The sequence below is a fragment of the Pangasianodon hypophthalmus genome, chromosome 21 (assembly GCF_027358585.1).
Source record: "Pangasianodon hypophthalmus isolate fPanHyp1 chromosome 21, fPanHyp1.pri, whole genome shotgun sequence".
Lineage (NCBI taxonomy): Eukaryota > Metazoa > Chordata > Actinopteri > Siluriformes > Pangasiidae > Pangasianodon > Pangasianodon hypophthalmus.
The window spans coordinates 3358229-3385859 of record NC_069730.1 but is presented as its reverse complement, the minus strand read 5'-3'; the positions used below and the strand labels follow the sequence as shown (position 1 = coordinate 3385859).

General features: G+C 38.9%; 1 protein-coding gene across 1 annotated transcript in view; it reads right to left on the bottom strand.

Moving 5' to 3' along the window:
• Positions 1–20498: 20498 nt before the first annotated feature.
• sall3a (spalt-like transcription factor 3a) overlaps positions 20499–27631 on the bottom strand; it is a 19734-nt gene continuing 12601 nt past the window's right edge. Inside the window, exons 2-4 of the mRNA XM_026941397.3 lie at positions 23331–26483; positions 22869–23206; positions 20499–22149 (exon numbers count right to left, since the gene is read on the bottom strand). Coding sequence (XP_026797198.1) covers positions 21718–22149; positions 22869–23206; positions 23331–26483 — 3923 coding nt within the window. The 3' untranslated portion in view covers positions 20499–21717. The remainder of the gene's footprint in view (positions 22150–22868; positions 23207–23330; positions 26484–27631) is intronic.

Here is a 27631-nt window from a genome sequence, read left to right as displayed (position 1 = left end):
TTATGTGGCAAAATTATTGGCCCCCTTTATTATTACTATTATTTTTTAAATTGTTCTCAGTCCTGGCTGCTCCTCCCAGGAGGTTGAGACCTGGACATAGATATGTAGATAAGCAGAAAAGAAATTGTACTCTCTGGAATAGGATCCTTTAAAAAAAAAAAAATTGAAGAGAACGGTCCATTTGCCCAAACCGATAAAATAAAAAAGAATTAAATGGTCTGGACAAAGGGGTGGTCTATTTGGACATTTCCGTACCTTGTGTCTCTAACCTTGTTAGACTCTCACCAAAATATTAATGTTGGGATTCCAATAAATTTGAAACCTGTTTTGCAGAAATAAATTGCACTACTAAAGAACAAAATCATAAAATTGCCTCTACCTTTGTTAGGCGTTAAAGGAAAAAATTCAGTGTTTTTATTCACTCCAAATACTAATGGTCAAAAATTGTGCCAAAAATTTTGAAAGCTGTGTTTTTTTGTGCTACTAAGAAAAAAATATGTAAAAATAAAACTATTCAATGTCTCCATATGTTTCAAATGAATATATTAATCATGTTCATTTTATTGTACTCATTTTTATAAAGGGTGCCAATACTTCTAGTTTACTGTATATTCATTTATTCATATATATTCTTATGCACATACGCACACAAACACACCCCACACTGTAGCAACAAACCACATATGTTGGAGTCATGTGGGTTTTTAGTGCAGGGTCAGTTTGTTCAAACCATCATTCCACATCATCACACAAATGGACCGGGGCCAAGGTCGTGACCTCAACATGATCGATACGCAGATACACGCACACGTTGGCTTATTAACATCCATCTCCGGTGTCAAAGCACAGCAGATCATAACTCTCTGGGAAAATGGAGAGCAATATTTTTGTACAATACATCTACACAGCATAATGAGATGGATTTGTTAAGAAGTTTAGACTTTAATATATTAAGAGACGCTATAGAAATAATCTATTTTCTCTTTCATATCTTGTGGAAATCAGTCATTTTGAAATATTCCTTTGCTCATGCTAATTCAGGCTTTGCTAATTCAGGCCAAGAGGTGCTGGCTGAGGTCACTGTCAGTTATATCCATTTAATACCCACTTATGCCTGTGAAGCAGGCCTGCGTGCAGGGGTCAGAGCTTCCACTCGGGAGAATCCGCCTGCGCTTTATCCAATAATCTCTTCGAATATGGGCCCAGAAAATGGCAAAAGATCAATGGAATTAATGAGGAGGGGTAAAATGCATTTGGTTATGGGGGATAATTAAAGGCAAGCATCTGTCCTGCTCATTTTGTCTCGGGACAAAACGGTAATAAGAAACCTTTAGCCGAATTTGTAATCATGCATCATAATGATAACCCGACTTTGTTCTCCTTTCATGCTGAGCAGAGAATTCGGTGCTGTGTCTGTGTGGCCCGTGAAACATGAACCATTTGCTACTGCATTAAGAGGATGAGCTTTAATAATTCTGTCACCGGAGAGGAGAATATCAGACATGGATCACTTTACAGCTCACACACACATAGATGCAACGCACATGCACGGTTGCACTTGTATAGTCGCACACACACACACACACACACACACCCTGTAGAACCCTATCATTACCTAAACTAATTTGAATTTGTATCTAAATATGTAAAAAAAAAAAAAGAGTAAAAAAAGTTACTTTTTGAAGTAGCTCTTATTTAAAGAACTATATTCTCAAAGTGTGATTTTTACATGCGAAAGGAAACAAAACACCTTTTTTTTCAGAAACATATGACATGACTTAGAGCTGTTTCTCCAGCTTGGATTAAATTGCACTGCCTTGAAATCTAAGCTTGCATGGTAACAGGGTACAGCCACTTAAGATGGCCAGATAGGCTCAATGATGACCACTTTAATTTTTTATATATGATATGAACTAAAGGTGGATGTGTCTATGAGTGGGTTCTGGAGGGACTATAGCAGATCCGGTGTTACACGTGTAATTGCTTTTGACGAGTGAATAATGTTCCACGCAAAAGTCTTTAATGTGGTGAGCTGGCATAATGTGCAGGAAGTGTAGCGGAGTACACCACATGGGGCATCAGCACATTAAAGGCACGCTGACGTACAGGGCAGTAGCTGCGATTCAAGCTCCACGTTTTATTCCATCCACCATAATTGACACTGCTCCAGATGCCTCCTTTTGGCAACTCGCAGCTGATAAGAAACACACAAGAAAGCTGAGTGGAAAGAAAAATATAAAAGAGACCAAATCTCTGGTTTTATTAAAGACTACCAAACCACCACGGCCTATAAGAGCACGTGTACAGAACTCTCTGGTTTAAATCACGCTGCTGTACGGACGGCATGTTAAACGTAGGTGGTAAGCTCATATATCTAATTATACAATAGCTAAACATTTTTTTGTTAATGAAATGGAGGGAGTGTAATTGAAAACTTCAACATAATTATTGCTTGGCAAGAACAGGGCCTGGAAAATTGCACGTGTAGGAAGTGCTCCCAGCAGGATACCGATGACTTATGAATCTTGCCTTTTCTGAAATGTGCACCACACATACAGTAAATGAAAGAGCTAAGAGACCACAGAGCATGGAGTTTTAGCACTAAAACCTTTGCTACAAGAAAACGACAAACCATAACAGCTAGTGAACATCAAAACACTTGTTTTTTTGTGAGAAGTGCAGGAAAGAATAGCTCTTGAACTTCTTTACATGCATTCTGTGGACATTTCTTTCAGGAAAAAAAAACAGCTCACGCAATGCACAAACAATGCTCTTGCCAGTCTCAGCTAGTATCGGTTAACTAACTAACTAACTAACTAACTAACTAACTAACTAAATAATTAACGTAGCTTGCTATCTAGATTACATTTTTGTCACTTGCCTCTCAATCAGCGATGTGATTGGGTGGAGAGGTCAAAAAGTGTTTGATGTCACTTACTGAAAAAACAATTCAAGTTTGGAAGCTTTGCTTTGACCAAAAAAAAATGCCAGAGGCAACATGTCTTAAAAGGATCCACATTCCACTCACCTTGTGGCCGCCTCCTTTACGATTACACATAAAATATATGCTGGAGGTTGAGAAAAAAACACCAATCTTTAGGCCATTGAGATTGGTGGACAACCAAGGTGGTTGGGCAACCAATCAGAAAAAATTCTGATTATTACAAATTTCCTCATAGCTTGTCCTGTATCATGCATAGATTTCCAGGTTCTGTGCAAATGCCCACTCAGCAGTTATACTGTTTTCCCGGCAGTGATCTGGCAGATCATAGCATCTGCATATGTTAAGTGCTTTGTAACTGTGCTGTACTGTCTTTGAGAATCATCTGGAACCAGGATTGCTCAGTTAACCACAAGACCAAAATCAGTGCTGACTCATACTAGTGATGACTTTCTTTACCAATCTTGCCAAGTCACACACTGCCCAAGAGAATGTGCAGTACCATTCTCCAAATCAAAGTGCAGAATCTCAACTAGCAGCATGGGGGAAGATGTTTTAACAGGTATACATTGAAATAATTCTCTGGAGGTAATCAGGTTTCTGGTGAAGAATGGGTACATATGAGAGTTGCTGAGGGTTTTAGACTTATGTCAACACATCCCACAATGCAATGGGAGAAACACTACTAAGACAAGGCCTTGTGCCAAATAGGAAAAACAAATAATCAGTTTGACTGCAGCCTTGCTATGAGCTCATTCCATGCAGATCCAAAATGGCAGCCAGGCAGTTCTAATCTGTTCAAACAAAAAAAAAAAATCAAATAGGGAACATGTACCTTTAAAAATAGAAGTTGTGTAATATGATTTTCTCAGGCTTCTTAGCTGACTCAAGGAGCTCTACGTAAATCCCTCTCGGTAGGGTTAGGGTAGTGCAATAGAATATTTACAGGTTCCCCTAGATGAATAACCAAGAAACCAGATGATCTTCAGATTAAACTTTTTTGTCTTACCAGAGGCAAGGCTGGCCTGGATATTCAGATATTAAGTTCCTTCTTGGTGCTCCCCCACCACACAGTCCAGCTTACCCACTTCTAGTGGCCGAGACACAAGCCATATCCAGAAAGTGCTTCAAGAACATTTAATTTGGGATCATTTTCATTGAAAAACGGGGTGCTGTCCAAATACCTTGTGTGGATTATGAGGATCCCAATGAAATAAATTACGAGTTCCTTGTAATGTCTTTTGGACTATATAGTGCTCACGCTATGTTTTCACTTTTATATGAGGTTTTCTAAAACCTGGTGAGTAAATCACATCTTGTCTACATGTAAACAGCTCATCAAGGGTTCTTCAAGGGTTCTTTGGTAGGCAAACGGTCCATTAATCTTCCTTAATGGATTCTAATGAAACTCTATAGACAAAATCTAAATTCTCTAATAGATAATTTTCTATTCGTAGGGTTTTACAGAGAACTTTTAACTTTTGTTCTTCCAGAGAGTCAACATGAAGAACCCTTCATCTTTCATAGATAACTGCTTTCTCAGTAACTCATAGGTCCTATCTAAGCTATTAGGGAAAAAGTTCCTGAAGGGTTCTTTGGATAGTTTTAATTTATAGCTTCCTAAAGGTTTTTTTTTCCTTTCTTCAAACTCCTCTGTTGCAGGGTTCTACATAGAACCTTTCAGTGTTCTCTTTATAGACAAACCAAAGAAACTGTAAGTGTGCTAGGTCATTTATGTTTTGTTTTTAGAATTATGGAGATGTGTTTCAAGACAGAAAAACAGAACACCCCCCCCCAGTAAAATAATTAGCAAGTAGTTGTTGGTGGTGAATATATTTGCTAGTTATAGCAATCTAAAATGCCAAATGATTATATATGTAAACAGAGACATGCTGTATATAAATACAGACCATGTGACCTATAGTCTATCGTAGCTTGCAAGCTTATGACACTAAAAATGGAATTGAATATCGCTGCTGCAGGAAAAGTGAAATGTAAAAAAAATGTCATAATTAAACTAAACAGCTGTCACAGACTCAGCAGCAGGTCAAAACTCTTCTTGCGGTTGCCCTAACTATGTTTGTCACAGTTCTTTTACTTTCTTCCCAAGCCTAAATGAAAGAAGAAATATGGAATTACTATGAGTTATTTATGACACTGAAACCCAAGCACTCATGTTATGAATCCATCTTGACCGACTGAGTATCGCTTTTCATCGCAGATTACAAATGACTCGGTATCAAAGTTGGAAGTAAACGATTTAGCACACGGCTAATCAAAATACAGATTTTATCTGAGTCTGACTGATTGTCATGAACAGATTGTTTTGTAATGGATACATCTGCTGTCATTGTAATTATGGATTTTCTCCGTGATCTTTCAACACTGAAAAAGGCTGTCTCGGGTTTATGCAACACAACCTGAGAGATTAAATGAGGGAAATAAACAAAGAATAGAATTGAGGTTATTTTTTGAAAGATTAGTGATTTTACCAAATTGCACAATTACTATGATGATTTGTAAAATCACTCTTGTGCACAGCAATTCTTATGTTCATGCTCTCCACCTAACCTAAGTAAAAAAATATATATATTAAAACATATACGTATAGAATACACTTATGTTTTATGCCCATGGCCTTATATTGGCTGGGAAAATGATTTATTTTCAACTTTTTCATTTTCTTTAGGTCTTTACAGATCTAAATTAATTTCATTATTAGATTCAGAAACAAATAACCTTCATTATTCCATCTCTAACCCTGACAAAGCTTTATTGCCTTTTGGTCATAATTGATCTTTACACCACAGCAGTGTTGAAAGCTTGATTCCGATTGGTCTTGTTTAACTTTCTATAACAGCAGCTCTGACATTAGTGCTCACTGCAAGGTTTATATTAATGTGCTCATTCTAATGTGTTATCATTTCTATACTAACAGTTTATACAGTGACTTGTATGGTGGACGCATCACAAACAATTTTAAATAACATGTAATCATTGATATAAAGTTTTCTTTTAGGAAGGAGTGTCCAGTGTCAGCACTTCAGAGCTAAAGCGGTAACTTCATATTTTCTGCCATGGGAAACTCTCCAGTTAATGTGTATAAGAGGAATAAAACACTTTGGGGAATGCTGTTAGAGGAAAATAATCAACTTCAGAGCTAGTAAGAGTAACTCTTCTTCGTTTTGACCTGCAGCACACCTCCCCTTCATTGATTATTTTCCTATAACAGTATGCCCTAATGTGTTTTATTCCTTACATAGTTATTTCACTATTCACATCCATTCCATGCAATAGGCTGAAATCATTTCAAAGTTAGCAACTCCTCTAACTTTTCACTTACACCCTATAAAAATCAGTGACTAAAGCCTATACCACCCTACACAACAACTCACGGCTGCAATCAATGGCGCTCCATAGTTAATGAACTTTCTGACCTTTTGGAAAATGTACACTGCTTAACCAGATTCCATGTATTTAATAATTCAGCTAGTGAGAGAATAGAAATGCTGGCCTCAATAAGAACAGGAATATTTGTCTGTTCAAGAGAGACAGTTGACATTTCAATGCTTAGGCCAACCAAAAAAACCTCATTATGTGCCCAATCCTTTTGGTGGGTTTTATTAAGAGTGAATCTCGAGCATTTATTGGGTGGGCTATAGGAAAATCTAAGGGCAGAATTATATGTCTGCAGAGACTCAAGAGGGTCAAGAGTAGCACTGTGTTTTGGAGTGTTAGCACTCTGAATGTGATACATTCATAAAAGCCACCGTGCTCGGGGATTTGCAGCTACTCAGATGGACCTCGGCGAACCTGCTCTGCTGTTGAATCTTTCGGCCGGAGGATCTCAGCGTGCATTATTGATGAGGTCTGGTGTTGGGTTTCAGTCGGAGAGGAAATGATAAGGTGCAATGTAATGGCATGCTGTGATCGGCGAGAGCCGTCACTCTCACACACTGCTGAGGTGGCAAACTGTTGCGCCACTTGTGCACACATGCATCATGGTGATCTGACTCTAGATTTACTTCAGTTCCTCTTTGGTTACTGCCGTGCCACCAGCTGCACTGGCCATTCATTTGTCATTCATTTATTGAGATTTGCACACCATCTGTGTAATAGACTTGTAAAATCCAAATACTGATCAATATCATATAACTTGCATAGCCTCAAAGGCCATATTTCACATTTGGCAGAAGCTTTTATTAATGGCTACTAGGGTTCTTACAGTTTCACAGTTAGACACAGTGTATGGTTACCTCACCACAGAACTTTTCAAAATACTGATTACAATGTCCATCTATTTCCTTCTATCAATTCTTATTTTCACCCTGAATCACACTATAGCAACCTCCATTTCTCAGAGACTCAACAACACTGAAAACCCTTTGGCTGTGTCATCCCACACTGTCATAAATACGTTACTTTGCTACTTCTGCTGCCACTCCTAGCATGCTCATAAATTTATCATACCTGACAGCTATCAAAGACACAGAAAAGCATGGCATTTCTGACCAGGACTAAACCAAACATCAGTGTATTTCTGGCTAGCTGCACACTGCCACACTAGTTAGATTTGTAAGACAATGTAAGAGATTTTATAGAAAGGTCATTCTCAAAAATATATTTCTAAGAAGGATATGATCTAATTGTTTCCTTTTGGTCTTTATTATAAATACAAGGATGTGCAAAGAGACTTTTGTACAAAGATTTCATAAAAATGTCATAATATTCCTTTCATTTTCACCACCAGCATTTTAAATAGAATATTGTCAATTAAATGTCATGATTACTGTGAAACTGTGAAGCTTATTTGTAGACTAGGCTATCATATGGTGGAAATTTCAAACATTAACACCACTAATGGTAACTTATACTGTATGTCAATAACAATATGTAAGCAATGCATGTAAAATATATACATTGCTATGATTATATTTGTGTAATGGCTTGGGAAACCCCTGCACAAACTGTGGTATAAGAAGAATAAAACTTGATCTTGTGTTTTAGTGTTGTAAGAAGATTTTTTTAACATATATTAGCTTTCTGAGAGTGTATAATATGCTTATTTCTAACTGATTTTAAAAACAACACTATGAACTAAAAAGACAAAATGTATAATTGAAAACAGAGGGTTGTTGACCTCAACTGACACCCCAATGAGCTTTGTATGAGAAGATGCTTAAATAATGAAAATTGGGATGTACAAGCTGTTCTCCTAGAGCTGCACCTGTTTCTTAACCACCATCAACCTCCCTGAAAAGAAAAAGAAAAAAAACAAGCTAAACACACGGAAGCCTTTGGATAGCGTTAAATTGGCTGGCTGTGAAAAATCCAATTTGTTCATTAGGGCCACAATCAATATGATGGTTTATGTTGGGATGCATCTGTGATCGGAAAAGCTGTGCCGAAGCCTTTGTGTAAATTCCATAATTCAATCCATTAATTCTGTTAATTCCACATCTATTTCATCTTATAACATTAACCAGTGACACTAACTCAACTTAATGCTGATCAATCCATGATAATAATATGCTCGGTTATGTTCGGACAGCAGGTCATAATGTTCAGATCAGATCGAGTTTTCCTCTTTATCTGATCATATTCCTGGCTATCATTTACTCATGCCATCATTCACTGAACTAGTGTGAAAGCGGTCCTGATTTCTCAGAGTTCGACTTCGACGTTGTTCAGGTTTCAGTGAAATCAAATCAAATTTGACCTCTAGTCTAAACGCCATCATGCTCTGAAGCATCTCCTGTAGGCAGATGAATGAAATAGAACCAACTATAAAATTGTCTGGCAACGTTATGGGGCACTTAAGCAATGACTGAAGCACAATGGCTGATAAAAGAAAACAAAATCAATATTCGTCATTCTGCGACTCGATTGCAAAACTCCATTTGCTCATAATGACTGCTGCTAATGAGGAAGCCTCGGTGACTCCTCGAGCCACGCCGTCCGAACTCGCCTAATTATTTGAGTGTTACAGTAAACCATGACACTTTATTGGCATACAATTCCATAATGGCACCAATCGATAGAAACCGGGAGGCTTTTGCACGGGTCCATTTTGACACTTTGAATAATTGCCTTGCAAAAAAATCAAGAGTTTGGTGGTCTGGAATGTTTCCACTGCTAAGAGGAAAGGGAAAGAAAAATATAACATAGCCACTGGTCTGTTTTGCTTCCTGGTGTCCATATTCCTGCTCTGGCACTGCCTGGGCCACGCCCCTGATCATTAATGTCATCTGTGTGTAGTTTGTTTTGAGTCTTGTCATTTATGTAAGAAATAAAAGATAACAGGATGTGATGTTATAGGAAGATAATCAATGATGAAGTGGTGTGATACAGCCTAAGGCTAAGCGGAGTTAAAATTACCACCAAGAAGTTGACGATTTTCCTATAAAAGCACATCCCTAAGTGGTTTATTCCTCTTATACTAGAGCAATTTTAATTTTTATCCATTTATAGTTAAGTTTAATTTAAACAAGCCTTTCTGTTTTCTCTTTTGAAGTTAAGACATAAAAATTGCAGCTTGTCATGTTACCGAGAAACTGGGCGAGAAATCTGACTGTACTGACACTGGAGACTCCTTCCATAAATGCTAAATAAACATCTCACAGAAAACTTCGCCATATCAGTAATTCCATGTTTTTTAAATCTATTTATGTGGATTGTTTGCCATATAATTTCTTGTGTACGATGTTACAATAGAAACAACATATTTAAACGAAAGCATTAACATAATCCTGATTTGTCTAGCCACCAGAACTACTATCAGAGTTGCTGTTATAGAAAATGAATCAACACCTTTTGACCAATCAGAATTGAGAAATCAATAGCACTGTGGTATAAGTAACTCTCTTTTGCTTGTTTGAAGTAGTCTACATCTTATTTTCTAGTTATCTGCTTTCCTAGTCGTAGTCTTTGGATTTCACTGATGTTCATTATTGGATTATTGTAACCCTACCTAAACACACGGTGCAGTTACATTCACACATCTCCGACACTCTGGCGCAGATGCTGCCTGAATGGCTTGAGACGGACAAAACCACTTCTGGATCAGACACACCAAATCAGTCCTTCTACAGTTTTATGGGAGACGCAGGTGATCCAATTACGGCAGCCATTTGGCTTAAGTGTCTCTTCACATGAGAACATGAGCAAATAATCTTCAGATATGACACAATCAGCACCACACACACTACATCCCTTGCTCAGGCTTCAAGATCATCATGTACAAATGCCCAGAAGATAGAGATCAACCCCTCCACACACACATACACACAGATAGACATATACACTCATACACTCCCCTGAACCCTAAGATTTCAGTGCTGGGAAATAATGTAAGGCCCCAGGGTTTGGCACGAGAGATAAAGGCCACAACATGGTGATGATCTCTATTGATCGGCAACCCTGGGTGTGTAGAAGAGTTGGAGCATTTGTCACGGTGCCGTGAGGCTCAATGACTGATCCCCACCACACGCTGATGAATGTGCTTGTGCTCCAAGCTTCTTTAATTGATGACGTGCTGCTTTTGGGTGGACCACTCTCTTGGGTGCGTTCATTTATTTTCCAAACAGATCCCTTCTTAATTATGTATAATCTTATCTGTTTTTCAAAATCAGATAGATAGATAGATAGATAGATAGATTTTTTGATAGCTGGATTGAGTGAAATAAAAACAACATTCTTTGGTATTGCTATTAACTACATTTTTAAAATATACAGCTAGCTAGCTAGATAACTAGCTAACTACATAGACAGACAGACAGACAGACAGAGATAGATAGATAGATAGATAGATAGACATTTTACTTGTTATGTTAACTATTTTTTTTCCCCAAATATTCTGCCCGCTATCCAGGTAACTATATGCAGTATATATTGCTAGCTAGCTAGCTAGCCAGATAGAGAGATAAATAGATAGAACAATGCCAGCCTGTTTAAGAGATAAATATTGTGTATAAAAAAACTGAAATAAAAACAGTTCTTGCTAGCAGAGTCATAATTTTAGCTTCTAGTGTCACTAGCTAACTAGCTAGCCAAAATGTTTTTTTTTAGCTAAAATGCTATTACTGAAGAATGACATGAGCTTAACTCAGAAATTTAAGTTGATATATAAATGTTGTGTTAGTTCATAGTTGAAAAAAATAATACACACCCATTCTTGCTAGCAGAAAAAGTCAGATGTTTAGCCCTTAATGTTGCTAGCATCCTGAAGTGGCTTATATTTTATTAGGTGGCTAGTGTAGTATTATTTTGGCTAACGTTAGCTTGTCTCAGAAATAGAATTTGAGCTGATAAGATACATACCTAATTGATAAAAGAGACATGATAGAGAAATATAAATCTCATATTGTTTTAGTTGTTTTAGTCAGAGCTTTGCTAGCTAGTAAGATAGGTAGATAGATGGACGGCAGGTTCCATAAGTGTGAACCAATTACAAGCAGCTGTTATAAGTAATAACTGAGACTGAGACGATTTAAGTTTTTGTAGCTTAACATTTAATCATTTGGTCCTCTAAGTGTTATCATCGTTATCCCTGCTGCTATTGATTGGTATGTAGAAAGCTTTTTTTTTATCTAGCTAGCTAATTCTTTGCATCATGCATCACCAATTACGGATAGATAGATAGATAGCATTAAAAGTGTGTATTTAATATTGTCTTTCAGTAAAAGTACATTATGGGACACAAACCCACTCACATGAACCTGATCTGAGTGTGTGTTTAATTCTGGCTCAGACCTTGTCGGAGCAGACAGAGTGTTTTTGTGAGACCTCCACACACGCTCCGTCCCACCGGAGTATCGCATTCAACCTGAGCGCACTTTGCATCACACATCACCAATTACAGCGCTTTTTTCCCCCCTCTCTCTGTCTCCCTTCAGAAAGCCCAAACTAATTTGTCCCATTAAAGTTCAAGCAGGTTCTCTTTCACTAATGTAATCATATACAAAAGCATTCACATGTTTCCTCTGCCAGTTTTTTTTTTCTTTAAGTTAGCTGATCTTAATTTATTCGCAAAAACTTGCTTATCTCTCTCATTCAAAAAGGAAAAAAGGAAATGTCAAAGAGACAATAATATTAGATTTGCCGTAAAGTGTAGTGCTGCCAAGGACACAAACTGAGCACATTCTGATTAGAGCTATCAGAAGAACATCCATCACTAAAGGAGAGGCTGTTTTACTATGAGAACTTGGGTAGAATGTAAAATAAAGCATAAAAAAAAAAACTCTTAGCTGGTGGAGCCAGAAGTGAAAGGTGAGCTGAGGATTATGGCCGTGGCTTTTTAGCTGGCCCTTTCGATGTGTTATACTTCACTAAACCATCACAATAATGCTATTGTGGCCTCTGCTTTCCATCATAACCCTAGTTTTTCCCTCTTAGGGAGGTCATATCACATTTTGCAATGGAAACACTTTAAAGAAGGGATGCATCGATGCCCATACTTGTATCACATACTCGTACTCAGACTGGTAAAAAAATGCTCTGATACCAACATCCGATACCATGTGATACATTGTGTGACCTAAGCCTAGGTTGCGTTGTGACACTAATAAACAGATGACATGAAATGACAGCCATTTGGATGTACTTCCTGATTAATGATGGCAAGTAAAGCAAAGCAGCATACAAACAGTACTATGTGAAAATATCAAGAAGAGGAGCTACAGCATCTTCTAGGATACAATACCAGTAACCTGAAACAGTATAGTCAAGTCAAGTCAAATCCAGTGAGTTTTTATTGTCATTCCTCTATACAGCTTGTATACATTGGAACGAAATGTCGTTTCTTCAGGACCATGGTGCAACACAGAGCAGTACACAAGAGTACATAAAGTGCAAATACACAACAGTGTCAGATGAGTGCAAGACAATAAATACACAGAACAGGACAATAAATACACAGGACAGTTAATACACAGAACATGGGCTGTAAACAGTAAACTATTGTGTGATGTAGCAGCACAAGTGTAGCAGCAATATTGGCAGCAAAAACGAGTTCCATAATATAAAAGTATAAAAGCTTTGTAAAGTGCGGTGTGCGGTGGTACTGAGTCATATAGAGAGCGTGACGTGAGCCCGCAGAGTAGTATCAGAAAGCATGGTTATCGTGTACACGCAAAGGCGTGAAGCAAGCTTGCAGAGAAACTGTCGCATATGAGAGCAATTCAGATCTGCAAGCACTGAGCACTAAGACACACACATCTCCTTTCTCATTGATTGCCAGAGTATGCACTTTGCTCTTTGCTGCTTTTTTAATGGCCGCACTCTCTGATACTGCTCTGCACTCCCAGGTTGGCTGCCCATGCGCTATATATTAAAGATACCATTTACCAGCACATCATTAAGCATAATACTTAGCATAAGGAGTTCATTGCTAGCAGCACATGAAGGCAACTAGCATAAACAGAGCTAAAAAGAAATGTTCCATGATGTCCCTGATGGATATATAATACTAAGTGGGTTACTCATATACTTGGTATTTCTATCAGTATTGCAGAATACCAAAAACTCATCTGGAAAACAATGATGTTGATGCATGCCTAGTTTAAAGGCATTACAATCACTACTGAAAGCATTTAACTTTAGCTACATTTAAAAGAGGATCATAAAAATCTATTATTTTTGGTTTCACACATGGTATGCAAATGTCTTTAATTCAAGATGGTATCAATGTTGTGCTCAAGATCTAAAATTCAGCTAACGAACATAAAAGTGGAGAGTTATTGGGACAGAAAAGTGAATGAATATCTCTGTGGAGTCTTTTATATTATCCAAAATAAAATCATTCCCCCGGCCCACTTGAAAGCAAACAACAGTCCGATCGGGTTGAGAGGCTCTTCACAGTGCACTCAGGAAAGAATCTGAGTAGGTAAAGCATCCAGTCCAATTTCTGGGGCGATCTGGAGTGCATAACTTTGTCATCTCGAGAGCCGTGCTGAAAAATAACACTTAGGAAGCCAGCCAAGCGGACGAGTGAGTAACAGCCTCAAGCCTATAGAGGAAAATTCCAGCCAGAAGGGCATTCATGGGTTCCAAAGAAAAGACCAGAGGCAACTTTAAGCGACTTTTCAAACACCTGGTAACTCCAATGTCACAGGTTATATTGGTGAAATACAGTTTTTAAGATGTTGGGTGCAATCCCACTGGCTGTTCACACTTCCAGATAAATGAGATGATGTCTGAGAAAGATCACCAATCAGTACAGTGAAAAAGGAAGCTCTATGTCAGTAGCAGAAAAAATATGATAAAGTTACAACCCATGAGCTGAGCTTTTCAAAAAAGCCAGTGAAGCAGCAAACCATTCCACTATCTAATATGACACACTTCTTTCACATTTTTTCATATTTCATCAACAAAATATTAAGACTAGCAGCAAACTAGATATCCAAAATCCTATTAGCTAACATCAACTAGGTACTTACAGTGGCTAGGTTACAAGAAAATGCTAACAAATAATTAGTTTTATGGAGATGGCTAGCTTTTTGGCTATTTCATTTTTAGTTTAGCAACACTAAAAACAAACATTCACTTTTTGCTAACATGAACCTACACTTCTTACAGTGCATCCATCAAGCTAGTTATCTAACACATGTAGCTAACAAGCAAATGCTAACATATGAAAAGTAGAGCTTATATCAAAAAAATATAAATGGGCACCTTTTGTTTACATATTCATATGAACCTACAGTTTTTATCCTACATAAACATTAAAGGCACTTAGGAATGAGCACAAAGTTTGTAATCAAGCCAGCAAACAGCACTAGCTAGGGAATGATTATAATGTATGAAATGTAAGCATTTAAATACTTGTATCTTTGAAAACAAAAGCCTAGATAGCTTAGCCAGTACTTTAAACAAAGAAAAACAACAAAAAAAGATGTTATAACACCATAAGACTATATTGGGTCCTAAGTATCAGGCAGTTAGACTCAATCCTAATGAGTAAGAGCGAATTCATTTAAAAAAATGTAAGAAAAGCTACACTCATGCTTTAAGTATCCTTTTAAATTAATGTACGTGGAAACTTGGAGCATCGTGAAGCATCTTTTAAGTTTAGGTTGGGGTAAATCAGCAAATCAATGCTGCACAGGGATGACAGCTCTGAGATGGCCCCATAAAAGCAAAGGTGTGAAACCAAAAGAAGACAAGGGGAAAAAATGGAGGAAAAAACAACAAGCTATTTCGATTTAAAGCACCTATCTGAGATCCGAGAGCCTTGAGAATTGGATTGGATTACTGTCGGGCAGATTTACTCTGGAGGCACGCTGGCTCTGCATCATCGTAGGGCCCCCTGCTCCTCGATCAATGGCAATATTTACGGCGTCCGTTTCAGGCGGCCCTTCACCACCACGCATGGAGCACTAAACAAACAGAAGGCAGCGCTTTCCCAATCACACATCCACTCGAACATCAGGCTCATCTCTCCATCCAGACATGCGGGAATGACAGCGTGGGCTGCTATTCATTTATTTAACACTGAAGTGGGTTAGAAAGTTAGCAAATATCATAACATTGTATCATCAGTTCAAGAAACTTGAAATGTTAATGTTAATAAAATGCTTTTTTGTCCTCCCTCTCACTCAAACTTTACTTAAGGGGAATGTTCATAATGCTACATGGCATCCACGTTACTGAAATAACCCTGCATAACCGACATTTTAAATAAACCTAACTGACGTAAACCTACCTAACTGACATAACACTGTATAACTGACATGACCCTACATAACTAATATAAACCTATATGACTGACATAAATCTACATGAGTGACATACTAAATCTACATAAGTGACATAAATCTGCATAAGTGACCTAAACCTACATAACTGACATAACCCTACATAACTGACATGAATCTGCATAAGGAACATAAACCTACATAGAAACATAAAGCTACATAACTGACATAACCCTACATTACTGACATGAATCTGCACAACCAACATAAACCTACATAGTAACATAAACCAAATAACTGACATAACCCTACATAACTGACATGAATCTGCATAAGGAACATAAACCTACATAGTAACATAAAGCTACATAACTGACATAACCCTACATAACTGACATGAATCTGCACAACCAACATAAACCTACATAGTAACATAAACCAAATAACTGACATAACCCTACATAACTGACATGAATCTGCATAAGGAACATAAACCTACATAGAAACATAAAGCTACATAACTGGCATAATTCAATCTACATAACTGATCAAAACCTATAGCACATAGCTGACATAAACCTCTATAGATGACATAAACCTACACAAGTGGCATAAATCTATGTAACTGACATAAACCTACATACTGTAGTTGACATAAACCAACATAGTCTACATAATTCTAGATAACTGACATGTATCTACATAACTGTCATAATTCTACATAACTAACATAAACCTAAAGAACTACCATAAACATACATAAATGTTTAAAAAGGCTTATTGAAAAAGGTATTAGCTTTCATAAAGGCTACTTTTGTCCGTTTTAACGTCAAGTTCATGTAACACGTACATGAATTGACAACAGACGTAGACTTGATGACATACGATTGCGTTGTGTCACTTTCTGGCTTTTTTTCCTGAAACATCAAGGTCAATTGTCATGACGTTCTAATGTCAACTTGGAAAGCGATATAACTTATGTCAACATTTGAATCAACTTGACACGAAAAATTGTGGTCTTTCAGGCAGCTGATATTAATGTCTACTTATTATATCGGTTGTCATGAAGGGTATCATGATACATAATGAACCGCTTATGTAGCGTTATGAAGTGTACCATATATTATAGAGCACTAACTCAAGAGTGTTTCTAATGACATTTGTAGTCACTACTCACACATTCTATAGCAGCCTATGAATATATTTGCTAGATGAACCCTATTTCACCTCATAGTTTACTGGCTGGTGTTTGGTAATTGAAATCACTTGAGGTAAAATGGCTGCCCATAACAAAGTGCTCTTATAGAAATCCTTAACTGCATCATATTGAGTTATTGTATAATCACTCAGCCACTCAGCCAAGAACAAAAGACTTTATATTTCATCATCCAGTCCCAAAAAAATGAGCATTTTCATTAGCTAATGGCTACGAATGGACAGAACGCAACTCCATGTTTAAAAACAAGGCCCAAGTATGAGGAGGAAATCAGTCGCCATGTATCAGGCTAAGAGAATTGAGGCATTCATTTTGTAACTGTGCAACTGTTCAGCAGGAGGGATGAGCTGGCAGGAAAAAAATGCAAGATTGTGAATTACAATCATATGATTTTCCATTCCTTCACTGAGAACTTTTAATATATTTAGCCTTACAATGCTTACATGGTGAACTAACAAACTAGCTGAAGCGTGTATCCTAAAATATTCAGTTTCAGAATGAGAACGCAATGACATTTGGTTTTGCTTCTGATTATTACTCCTTTATTCTTCTTATCTTCCTCTTCTAGTGTGTTCAGTTACTGTTTTCTCTGTACTTAAATATTGAAAATATTAATAACACTAAATGAATGCTAATTCTAGTAGCCTATGTGTAGACTTTGGACATATAGGCTATGTATGTACTCTATGATGTGTTGATGATGGTGGAGGTGCAGAGTGCTGTATCTGTCTATCTCATCCAAAATCTCCTATAGGTGTTGAACTGGAATGAGATCTGGTGACTGGGAAGGCTGTAGCGTTTATCCTCATCAAACCATTCAGTGAGCTCTTGTGCCCTGTGGATGGGGGCGGGGTTATCTTGGAACAGAACATGTCCATCCGGATAGAAATGTTTCATCATGGGATAAAGATGATCAGCGAGAAGACTTTTGGGTTGATTTTTGCAGTGGCTCAACACTCGGAAGAGACGAGTGGGCCCAAAACATGAAAATAAATAAATGCCCCCCCCACCCCCCCATCCTACACAGCATAACATCATAACACAGCCACCTATTTTTTCCTTTAATTTGTCACTCATCATATACTGTAAATATAATTTGTTCTTTGGGTTTAATGCACTGCCATAAAATCGCCATTGCCCATGTGGTGTTGAGCAATTCAGAAAAAATCATGTGGATTTAATTCCTCTAACTGCGCTATCGCAAACGCAGAACACCAATCACACCAGCTGCTTGAGTCAAATGCCCTACAGTAACTGTGTGTGTGTGTCTGTGTCTGTCTGCGTGAGTGTGAACTGTGTGTAGGGTGTTACAACATGACACACTCTGGGTGGCAGTCGTGGGCGAACACCAGCATTTACACTCGCTGTCAGTGTGACAACAAAACTGAGCACCCACTCAGCATGACATATGAGGGGTCTCTCTCTCTCTCTCTCTCTCTCACACACACACACACACACACACACGTGTTTATCTTACTATCCTTATGAGAACCTTAATGCAGCTAATTAATGCTGTGCTACACCTAAATCTAACCCTAACCTTAATCTCAGTACCCGAAAGGAAAACTTTTATCTTATTTTACATTTAGATGTTTTTAAATAACATTTTTTTTTGATAAAGTAGAAAGTCAAAACTGTCACATATTCCTATGCTTGTAGGGACACTTGGTCTCCAAAAACAGGCCCATCCACACACGCGCACACACACACACACACACACACACACACACACACACACACACATACGTCTCTTATTTATTAATATGACTCTAGAAACATAATTGCTTAATTGCTATCCTCTTCTTCACATATTTAAAGTGGCCATAACTTGATGCATATTGATGTATTTTCTTTTTGAAACAGGAAGTCAATGTGGGACATTTCAAGGAGCTTGACTTATTTCCAAAATAAGTCCAAAGCATTAAAGATGCACCACACTCTGGCAGTTTTTTTTTTTTTTTACACACACACACACATGCAATTTATATATATATAAATTTTAGCTATGTTAAAATGAAATCTGTAAATTTTAAATATACACTCACAACTATTTTGATTTCATGGATGCTTTCAACTATACATACATATTAATTTTTTATATATTAATGACTATGTGTGTTTTAAACAATTCTAATAGATCTATAAATAAAAAATCCAATTATATAAGCATTAATTTTCCAGTATATGATAAACACAACTGTAAGTTGTAAGCGCTGTGTGCACTGAAGTGCATTTTTTTTCTCTCTCTGTAATAGTCTGTTCTACCCAGAGTCGACTGAGTGTGCTCTCTAAACTAGACTACACTCGTTCTCTGGTGCACATTTTACAATACACTCACTACCACCACGGTAGCTGACGCACACATACACCCGCTGATACGCTTTACACTTCACCTTTTCTAACTACTAATAAATCAAATGAATAAAAAAATATATTTCTTGCTTTTGTTACACTCATACTCAAAGACACTTGGATATTCACTTGGAGCTTTTTTTATTTTTATTTTTTTTGATAATATAACCGTAAAACACACTATTCTACATTCGTAATTGATTTTTTTTTTAAATAAATTCAAACGTATACTTTTATTTGTTAACTATAAAAAGAAGGAGTCATATTGAATCTGTCCTGGAAAATGATTATCCATCTCTGCATTTTGAACACCAGTGTTTGAGGCCTGAATCTGGCCTGTGAGCAGTTAAAGGAATAAACAAGTGCATTTAAAATGGCTACAGGAACTAAATTTGGAAGCAATTACAATGATGGCAACTGTGGTCGTTTTGAAAGAAGCCATTTGCTTGTGATCAAATAGAAGTGAAACATGTGCGTCTTTGTGAGACAGATCTCTGCTAGAACATCCCAACTTGTTCCACTACACGCTTTAAAACTAAATGTGACATTATGCATAAATAAAGCTGTAACCTGGATTTCGGTGGTAGATAGAAGACAATGAGTTCAGTTTGCTTCATTTTTCTTCTAGGGTATGAGAGAACTAGGGTTTATCTCAAATACGAGTAGCTGTATAAAGCAACGTATTACTAGATAACGATATGTCAATCCAGTGGCACTAAACAGGAACTAACTTGATTTATCGAGATTCCCCAACAATAAACGTGACTGTAAATGGATAAAAAGCACAACGTGTCATTCTTCAATAAATAAAACAAATTTGTAGCATCTGCGAATAGAGAGGATGCTCCAGGACGTGCCGTTATAGGAACATAATTATCTTCAGGGTGCTAAGAGTAATTCTGCTTCATCGCACCAGTATTTCCAGTACACCCCGTCGTGTTTTATTCCTTACACAGTTCATTGTTTTAATGCCTGAAGCTTGGTACAAATATGAGGTCATATTTCCTCAGAGTTCAAGATTGCAGTATTAAAAAAAAATAGCCATTTTTGATTCTCAACAAATGAACCACAGCAAGGCTACAAAGTTCTCCAGATTAGGCAAAATGAAATTTGACATTATGACAAATTAAATTCTGATCGGTAATCTGGTTAATTATTTTGCTCCCTCAATTCTGTGTCCCTTCTGTCCCTAATTCAGGGCTGTACTTCAGATGAGATCTACTGAAAAAAAAAAAACATCAAATACGATTAAAGCCATTAGACAACAATCAGACAAATGCCATCCAAGCAGACATGATCCTTTCTCACGATTTTATTATTTGATGTGAGCGAAGGGGTGAAGATTTCAGTACAGAGCCGTATCTGTCCCACTCCTTCACCCCCGTTTTTTCCAGAAGTTTCTCGATGACTCACGTTTTAAGAACCCCACGGGCAAAACGAAAAAAGAAAAAAAAAACTCAAAACAAAACAAAAAAAAAAAACAAAATGAGATAGATAGTTCAGTCAGATCATTAATGATAAGTCACAGACAAGACCGTTCCTCTAAAAAGTGCATTCACAAACATGACAAATCTCAAATCAGGATATCCTTTTTTTTCATGATACAAAATATGCATACCAATTTTGTTTTTACTTTATACACAATAAGTTTCTGTATATCTCTGTCTCTCATCTTTACAAAGGTTAAAAGCGAGTCTGTAAAGGCAGCAGCTTTTTCAATATCCTAGCTTTTTCATCTTGTACCAGGTCCATTACACCGACATGTGCTAGATTTCCAAATAAAACTTCGCAATGTGTCCGCATCGGCCAGATGAAGAGACGTTTTGTCTTTATTGAAAGAGACAGCCATAATAGAAGTCTAAAGTTTAGAAAACAAAGATCAATAAAATGTTGGGGCTGTTAAATATATTTTCTTATACCCGCTTTTGTGTATATTATAAATACTAAAGACACCGGACATTAATATAAGACAATGCCAAGAGACTAAATGCAAAGATTAAAATAGTTCAAACATTTTTTTTCCATCAAGTATCTACTTCATGAGTGAAAAAAATAAGCACACATTACGACAATGTATTTCGGTTTCACCTAATCCCGTGTCTTGTACCTCAAAACATACACTGTAACCAAGTAAACATTAGTCAGTCTATCCACACTGAGTTTGCTCTTCATTTCATTTTTTTTCCTTTTTAGAGATCAACTGAGTAAAGATATTCTTCTTTTATGTGACATAATCCTTAAAAGCAGTCAAATGTACTGATAAGAACCAATAAAAGTACCATGCAAATCTTGCAAGACGACAAATTCTCAAACATGGAACGTTTTTTTTTCTTCATAGTCGAAACAGGAGGATGGGAAATACTTCTACTCAATACCGAATACTATAGATCCAAAACCAACAGAATATCAAACTTCAGCTGTACATAATATAGTACATAAGAGACCAAACTGGGTAAGGAGGAACCTTCGAAGTCTTTACTTAGTCTGTTTGTGTCTTCCCATTGAATGACGGCTTATCAATTGATCCCGATCTCTTTGTTGTCCTCCAGGAACCTGGAGAAGGGACGTACAGTTCCCACCTCCAGGCTTGTCTTCTCGAGGCCAGTCATTGGAGGGCTGCTGCCTGTGCGTGCCCTCTCCATGCCCCCTGACATGCTGGCCAGAGAAGGGATGCTTCCCCCTCCGAGGCTAACAGGAAGCGGAGGAATGCCCCCGTTCTGAATGACGGAGATCTCATTGTTCTTCATGGCCAGTCCATTGGTGATGGCCGCCGCATACTGGTTCCAAAACCCTGGGTCTACATTCATTGCCCGAACTGCCAGGTCTTTCTGAAACATCTCGCTGAATTTCATTGCATCACCACCCAGCAGGGCCATGGGGTTTTCCACTGAGAGACGCCGCCCCCGTCTGGCTGGGGCATTGTTCCACATATGGGTTCCCATGTGAACCTGCAGCCAGAAGGAAAAATGAGAGTAAATGTGAAGAATTCTGTAATGTTTTACAGTTATTAATTAGCATTTTATAAAATTAGCATTTTAATAATTATATAAACTTTGTATTATATAAAGTTTGTATATGGATAAAAATTCAATTTTATTTAAATTTACAACAAGATTTTTCAGTTAAATAATTCAGATAAAATGTTAATACAATGATTCCTACTTACATAATAATGTCTAATTTTTATGATCTTATATACATCATTATGTTTAATATTAATTACTGTAAAAGCTTAATTACTGTAAAAATTAAAAAAAACTTTGATTTCTAATGTTTGAATTCCTATATTTCACTGTTGATAAATTCATATTTTTAGTTTAATTAATTCACAAATTGCACCAAAATATACAAATAATTAAAAATATACAAAAAGAAAGTAAACTCTTACATACCAAGGAATATTGAAAAAAAAAAAATAACTAGTATACCTGTACACTTAAATTATAAAGCAAACTAATTTTATACTTAGATTTATTTTTTAGATTTATTTAATGCCAATGTGATAAGCATATTGAGAAGTTACATCAACTTACTGATGGTACATTATTATTGTATTATTTATTATAAACTGGTTCGAGTATCAATTGTGTAAATTCTTAGAAAAATAAATAGGTTTTATGAAGAAGATTAAGAAAAATTAGTTTGCTGCAGTTTGATCTGAGCCTACCTTCAGATTGCCCTTCGTGGTGAATGCTCTCCCACAGATGGAGCAGGCGAAGGGTTTTTCACCTGTGTGTGTGCGCTCGTGGATCTGCAGGGCGCTGGCTGAGGAGAAGTTTTTCCCACAGGACTGGCAGTTATGCTGCTTGGGGGTCCGGCGTGGTGGAGGCGGTGCCAGCATTGGGTTGAGGCTGGGGCTCATTGTTGTCTGAGGTGCTGCGGCAGGCACCTGAAGGCCCATATGCAAGTGGGAGCCCTCACTCAAAGACAGCGGTTTGCTGTGGCCGTTCATCTCGAGTTTGATGAGGCCTGGTGCTGAGCTCATCAAGCTTGAAGCAGTTAGACCTAAACCAGAAAAATGGAAATATAAGACATTTTGAAAATATTTCCTTCATATTTATGTTACAAGATATTCTAAGAATTTTAGGGAAATAAAAATAAAAATACCACTTGACAAAAATTATTATACCTCGATCTCTTCCTAAGAACAGCATGCTGAACTGGTTCTCCTCTTTAACATAAGGCCTGGCAGGCTGAGCAGCTGTGAGGTCTAGCACACCAGTGTGCTCAGCTGGTACAGAACCTGGAGATGGTGTGTCTGACTTTTCTGACTTCACAGTCGCTATAGCTGCACTGGAGTCCTGGATATCCTCGGCTGCATTACTGCTGTTGTTATTGACCAGACCTGGAGACCTGGAACGATGGCTCTCAGGCTGACTATGAGCAGGCGAAAGAGCCTGCATAGAGCCTGATGACTCAGACAGGGCTGGACTCCCCACACTGTGGTTCTCTAAGTCTCCCATGGCAGAGGATGAGTCGTTGTTAAACACATCTCCACTTTCTCCACCAATCCCACTTCCATTCTCAGAGGGCTTGAGGCTAAAGGCGCGGTTCATATTTGCTGTTGAGTCAATCATCTTCATTTGGTTTTCCAAAGCAGCAATGCTGGAGATGACCGGAGTTGGGGGAGAGTTGCTAGGAGACATCTCTCCATATGAATGTGCTGGTTTTGATGGGTCCACATCTCCATCTTTGACATCTGCTTCATCCTCTATGGCCTGTTCCATCTCATCAATCAGTTCATCATCATAATTGCTCATGTTGTCTACACTCTTCTCATCAAAGTTAAAATCTGTGTCCATGTCTTGAAAGCCCTCAGGAAGAGGTGTGTTTGGAATCTGACCTCCCATGTGCATGCGGATATGCTGTTGCAACACTACAGCATTAGTAAACTTCTTCTGACATATAGGACATGAGTGCTGCACTCTTAGAGGTGGCTTAGACCTGTGAACCCCAAAGTGCGTTTTCAAGTTGCCCTTAGTAGTGAAAGCACGGCCACATATTTTGCATTTAAAAGGCCTTTCCCCAGTGTGGATACGGTAGTGCATCTTGAGGGCACTCTGACAGCTGAGCACACGATGGCAGATGACACATTGGTTGGGGTCTGTCATCTTTTTGTCAATGTTTTCCACCAGCTGCTGCAGCTTTGAGGTTTCTGATGTTTGCATAGAGTCCAGGAGGCCACCAAAGGGAAACTTGGCCTTGAATTGATCTGAGATCATTGGAAGGGCAGAATGCGAGCCAGAGGTCGGAGGAGTCACTGGATCTGTGATCTGGGTGGTGGTAGTGGTTGTGGTAGTGGTTGTGGATGACAGCACAATCTGGCTCACAGTAGTCAAGGGCATGCTGGTCTCTCCAGGTCTGGTGGTACAGTTGGATGGCAAATGAATCCCCTCTGGCTTCAAAACTGGGGGTGCATCACTCCCCATGGTGGGCTGTGGAGATGCCGAAGTGAGGGTTGTGCTTACTTCAGTACTGAGAACATTGGGTGACAGAGATGCACACTCACTTGAGGGTGGTGATGGTCTTGGAGGTGACCTGCTGATGGGAGTAAGACTAGGCGAATCTCCATACCCCCCTATCATACTGGGCAGGGTTGGGGGAAGCTGCAGCCCCACTGAGGTTGGGGCTGTGGACAAAACAGGCTTGCTGTCTAGCCATGTGGTAACAGGCTTCTCTGGAGGCAGCGACATGCCATAAGGAATGCCTGAGCTGGTTGGCACATTGTCCAGGTACTCAGGCACTGGATAGGGGTTCATTGGAATGTGTGGGTACTTTTCTTTGTGCCTCTGGAAGTGGACCTTCAAGTTTCCTTTTGTAGAGAAGCGATTACCACAAATGTTGCACTTGAAAGGCCTTTCACCAGTATGTGAACGAAGGTGTATTTGAAGGGCACTGTCACTTCCAAACACCTTAGCACAAAACCTACATTTATGTTTGAAAAAGGGGTCTTCTGAGCTAGGCTTTGTGTCAAATACAGAGACATTAGGAGGTTTTCCTTTGCGGTGCTTCATCAGGGCAGAGAGAGGATCAAGTGCATTGGCTGTGGCTGCAATACTGGCCAGTGGGTTAGGGAAGATGACACTACTTGAGGAACTCGGAGGCATCAGGGGAAGGTTGGAAGGGGAGCTCAGCAGGCTTCCATGGGTCAGTGTTGGAGGACTTGAGGTGTTTCTAGGGAGGGAAACACTGCTACTGATACCAGTTCCAGCTCCGCTGCTGCTGCTGTTGCTGCTGCTGCTGCTGCTGCTAGTGACTGAATTCTGAAGTGGCAACAAGGAAGGAACTACACTACAGCTAGATGGTGGATATGAGGAATTTGTTGAGGTGTTGCTGTTCATTATAGAACTGGACAGCTGGCTACCTGTCTGTGAGACATGGGAGTGACCCCCTTCCAAGGTAGAAGACAATGAGGTTGGGCCTTGGGCATTTAAAGTGGGTGGCACCCTTATAGGGAGCTGGTGGACAGGTGGCGTAATGAATCCATGTAGCTGGAGCTGACTGGGTATTGTGGGAAGGCCAGTGGCAGATGATGGTTGTGAGCCACCATTTGTATTGTGGTGTGTATGATGGTTGAGAGCCGCCTGTGCAGGGTTCTGCCTGTTCATTAGGGCCACTTGGCTACGGATCTGTTCTATCAGCTGAAGCTGGTGAATTTGCTGCTGCTGTAAAGCCATCAGCTGGTCTAGGATCATCGGGATGGCCATGGTGGACACGCCACTAGCTATTGCCCCACGAAAGCTTTGGGCAAACTGTGCCACAGCCACTCGGGTTCCATGCAGCGTTTCCAAAGTGACATTTGTGCTGGGCATGCTGTAACCTGTCCCAGAGGGTTGGGCTGTGCCAAGCTGAGGTAGGCTGACATCAGGCTCTGGTGATATATCTGGATCTTCAGGGTCCAGTGTTTTCTCAGGAGACATTTCCACATCCATGGGCTCATCATCTTTGTCTAGGGTGGTTACTTGCTCCAAAGTCATCTCAGCCCCATCATCCACTTCGGCTGGGGTGTGCCGGCCCTCGGCTGCCTCCTCGCTGTCTGCAGGCTCACTCGGACAGCTGGGCACGGGTGAGGGCTCAGTTGGGTACTCCCGTGTCGGGTCCGGTGTGACCTCATTCTCACTAATAATAAGCACAAGTGGGTTCTTGGTGCAGCTCTTCAGATGTTCACAGAAGTCAGACCACTTGAAGAACTCGGCGCAGCATTTCTCACACACATGGGTCTCCTCACTACCACTACGACTCTCATTACCGCTGTCAGCATCATCCAGGATCTCACCTGAGACTGAGAGGAGGAAAGAGGCAAAGCACAGAATAAATGAATAAATAATGCACATACATTCAACACACTTTTCAGCACAACACCTATGAATTAACCTTTAATTTTTTTTCTCGCCTTACCATGACTAAAATCAATATTCTTTTTTTTTTTATTCTGAACAAATCATCCTAGTTCACCAATTCTCAGAGCTGGGTTTTGTGCATTCTACTCCTCTCCATAGAGCCAGCTAATAATTTTCTTTGTGCAATCCATCAAATTATGAGGGCCTATCAATTGTGGATACTGCTGCTTAATGAAATTCCATACGAGCTATTGATTTCCAATATTTTTATACAATTCACAGCTGCCTTGCCTGTTGAGTACAAATCAGGTCTTTGATGGCCCCATTAGGATTCCCCTCTGCTATCAAGCCACCTCATTTCCACCTGAATTTCAAATGCCTAAGCCTCTTATTTAGCATTGCTAGGGTAACATGCAACCTCTGCATTTCATCCAGGTGATAGATTTAACCTTCAGCAAAGTCAGTCCACTCATCAGCACAATAACTGCTTTCTGACAGAAGCAATGGTTGTTGCTTTGCTTCATAATTAAGCCTTTTTTAAAGTATGCTTCACAGATTTGTAACACATGGACTAAATAGTCAGTGATCTTTAGAGAAAAATTGATTTGTCTCCTAAATGGATGCACTCCTACTAAATGAGAAACACGTCGTAATTCAGGGTTGGCGCATGGAGTCGGTCAGTATATAGTATGTAGGCTCCAGGATGTAGGATGTATTATTTCTTTCTTTCTTTCCATCCTCATGTCTTTCATCATGCACTGTCTCTTTGGTCCTCCCTGCGAGAGCAAATTACATGGTTCTGCCAAAGCAGCAATACCTCTGATTAGTTACATATGTTCAGTCACAGTTGTTGGAAGCCACTTCCTCTTCATATAGCTGTCATGTGGACACGGCACGCGAGACACTCGCCAAATGATTCCAAATTCACACCTAATCAAACCGTGAAATGCCGGCCTCGCACCAGTTTACGTTTTCATGCATCCAAATGAATGCAGGACTGGACCGGTACTGGCATGATTGTAACGTGTGTGTCTGTGTGTGATGTGGCGTATGTTAATTATCTCCACCGAGTGCGCCTGATACTTTGTTA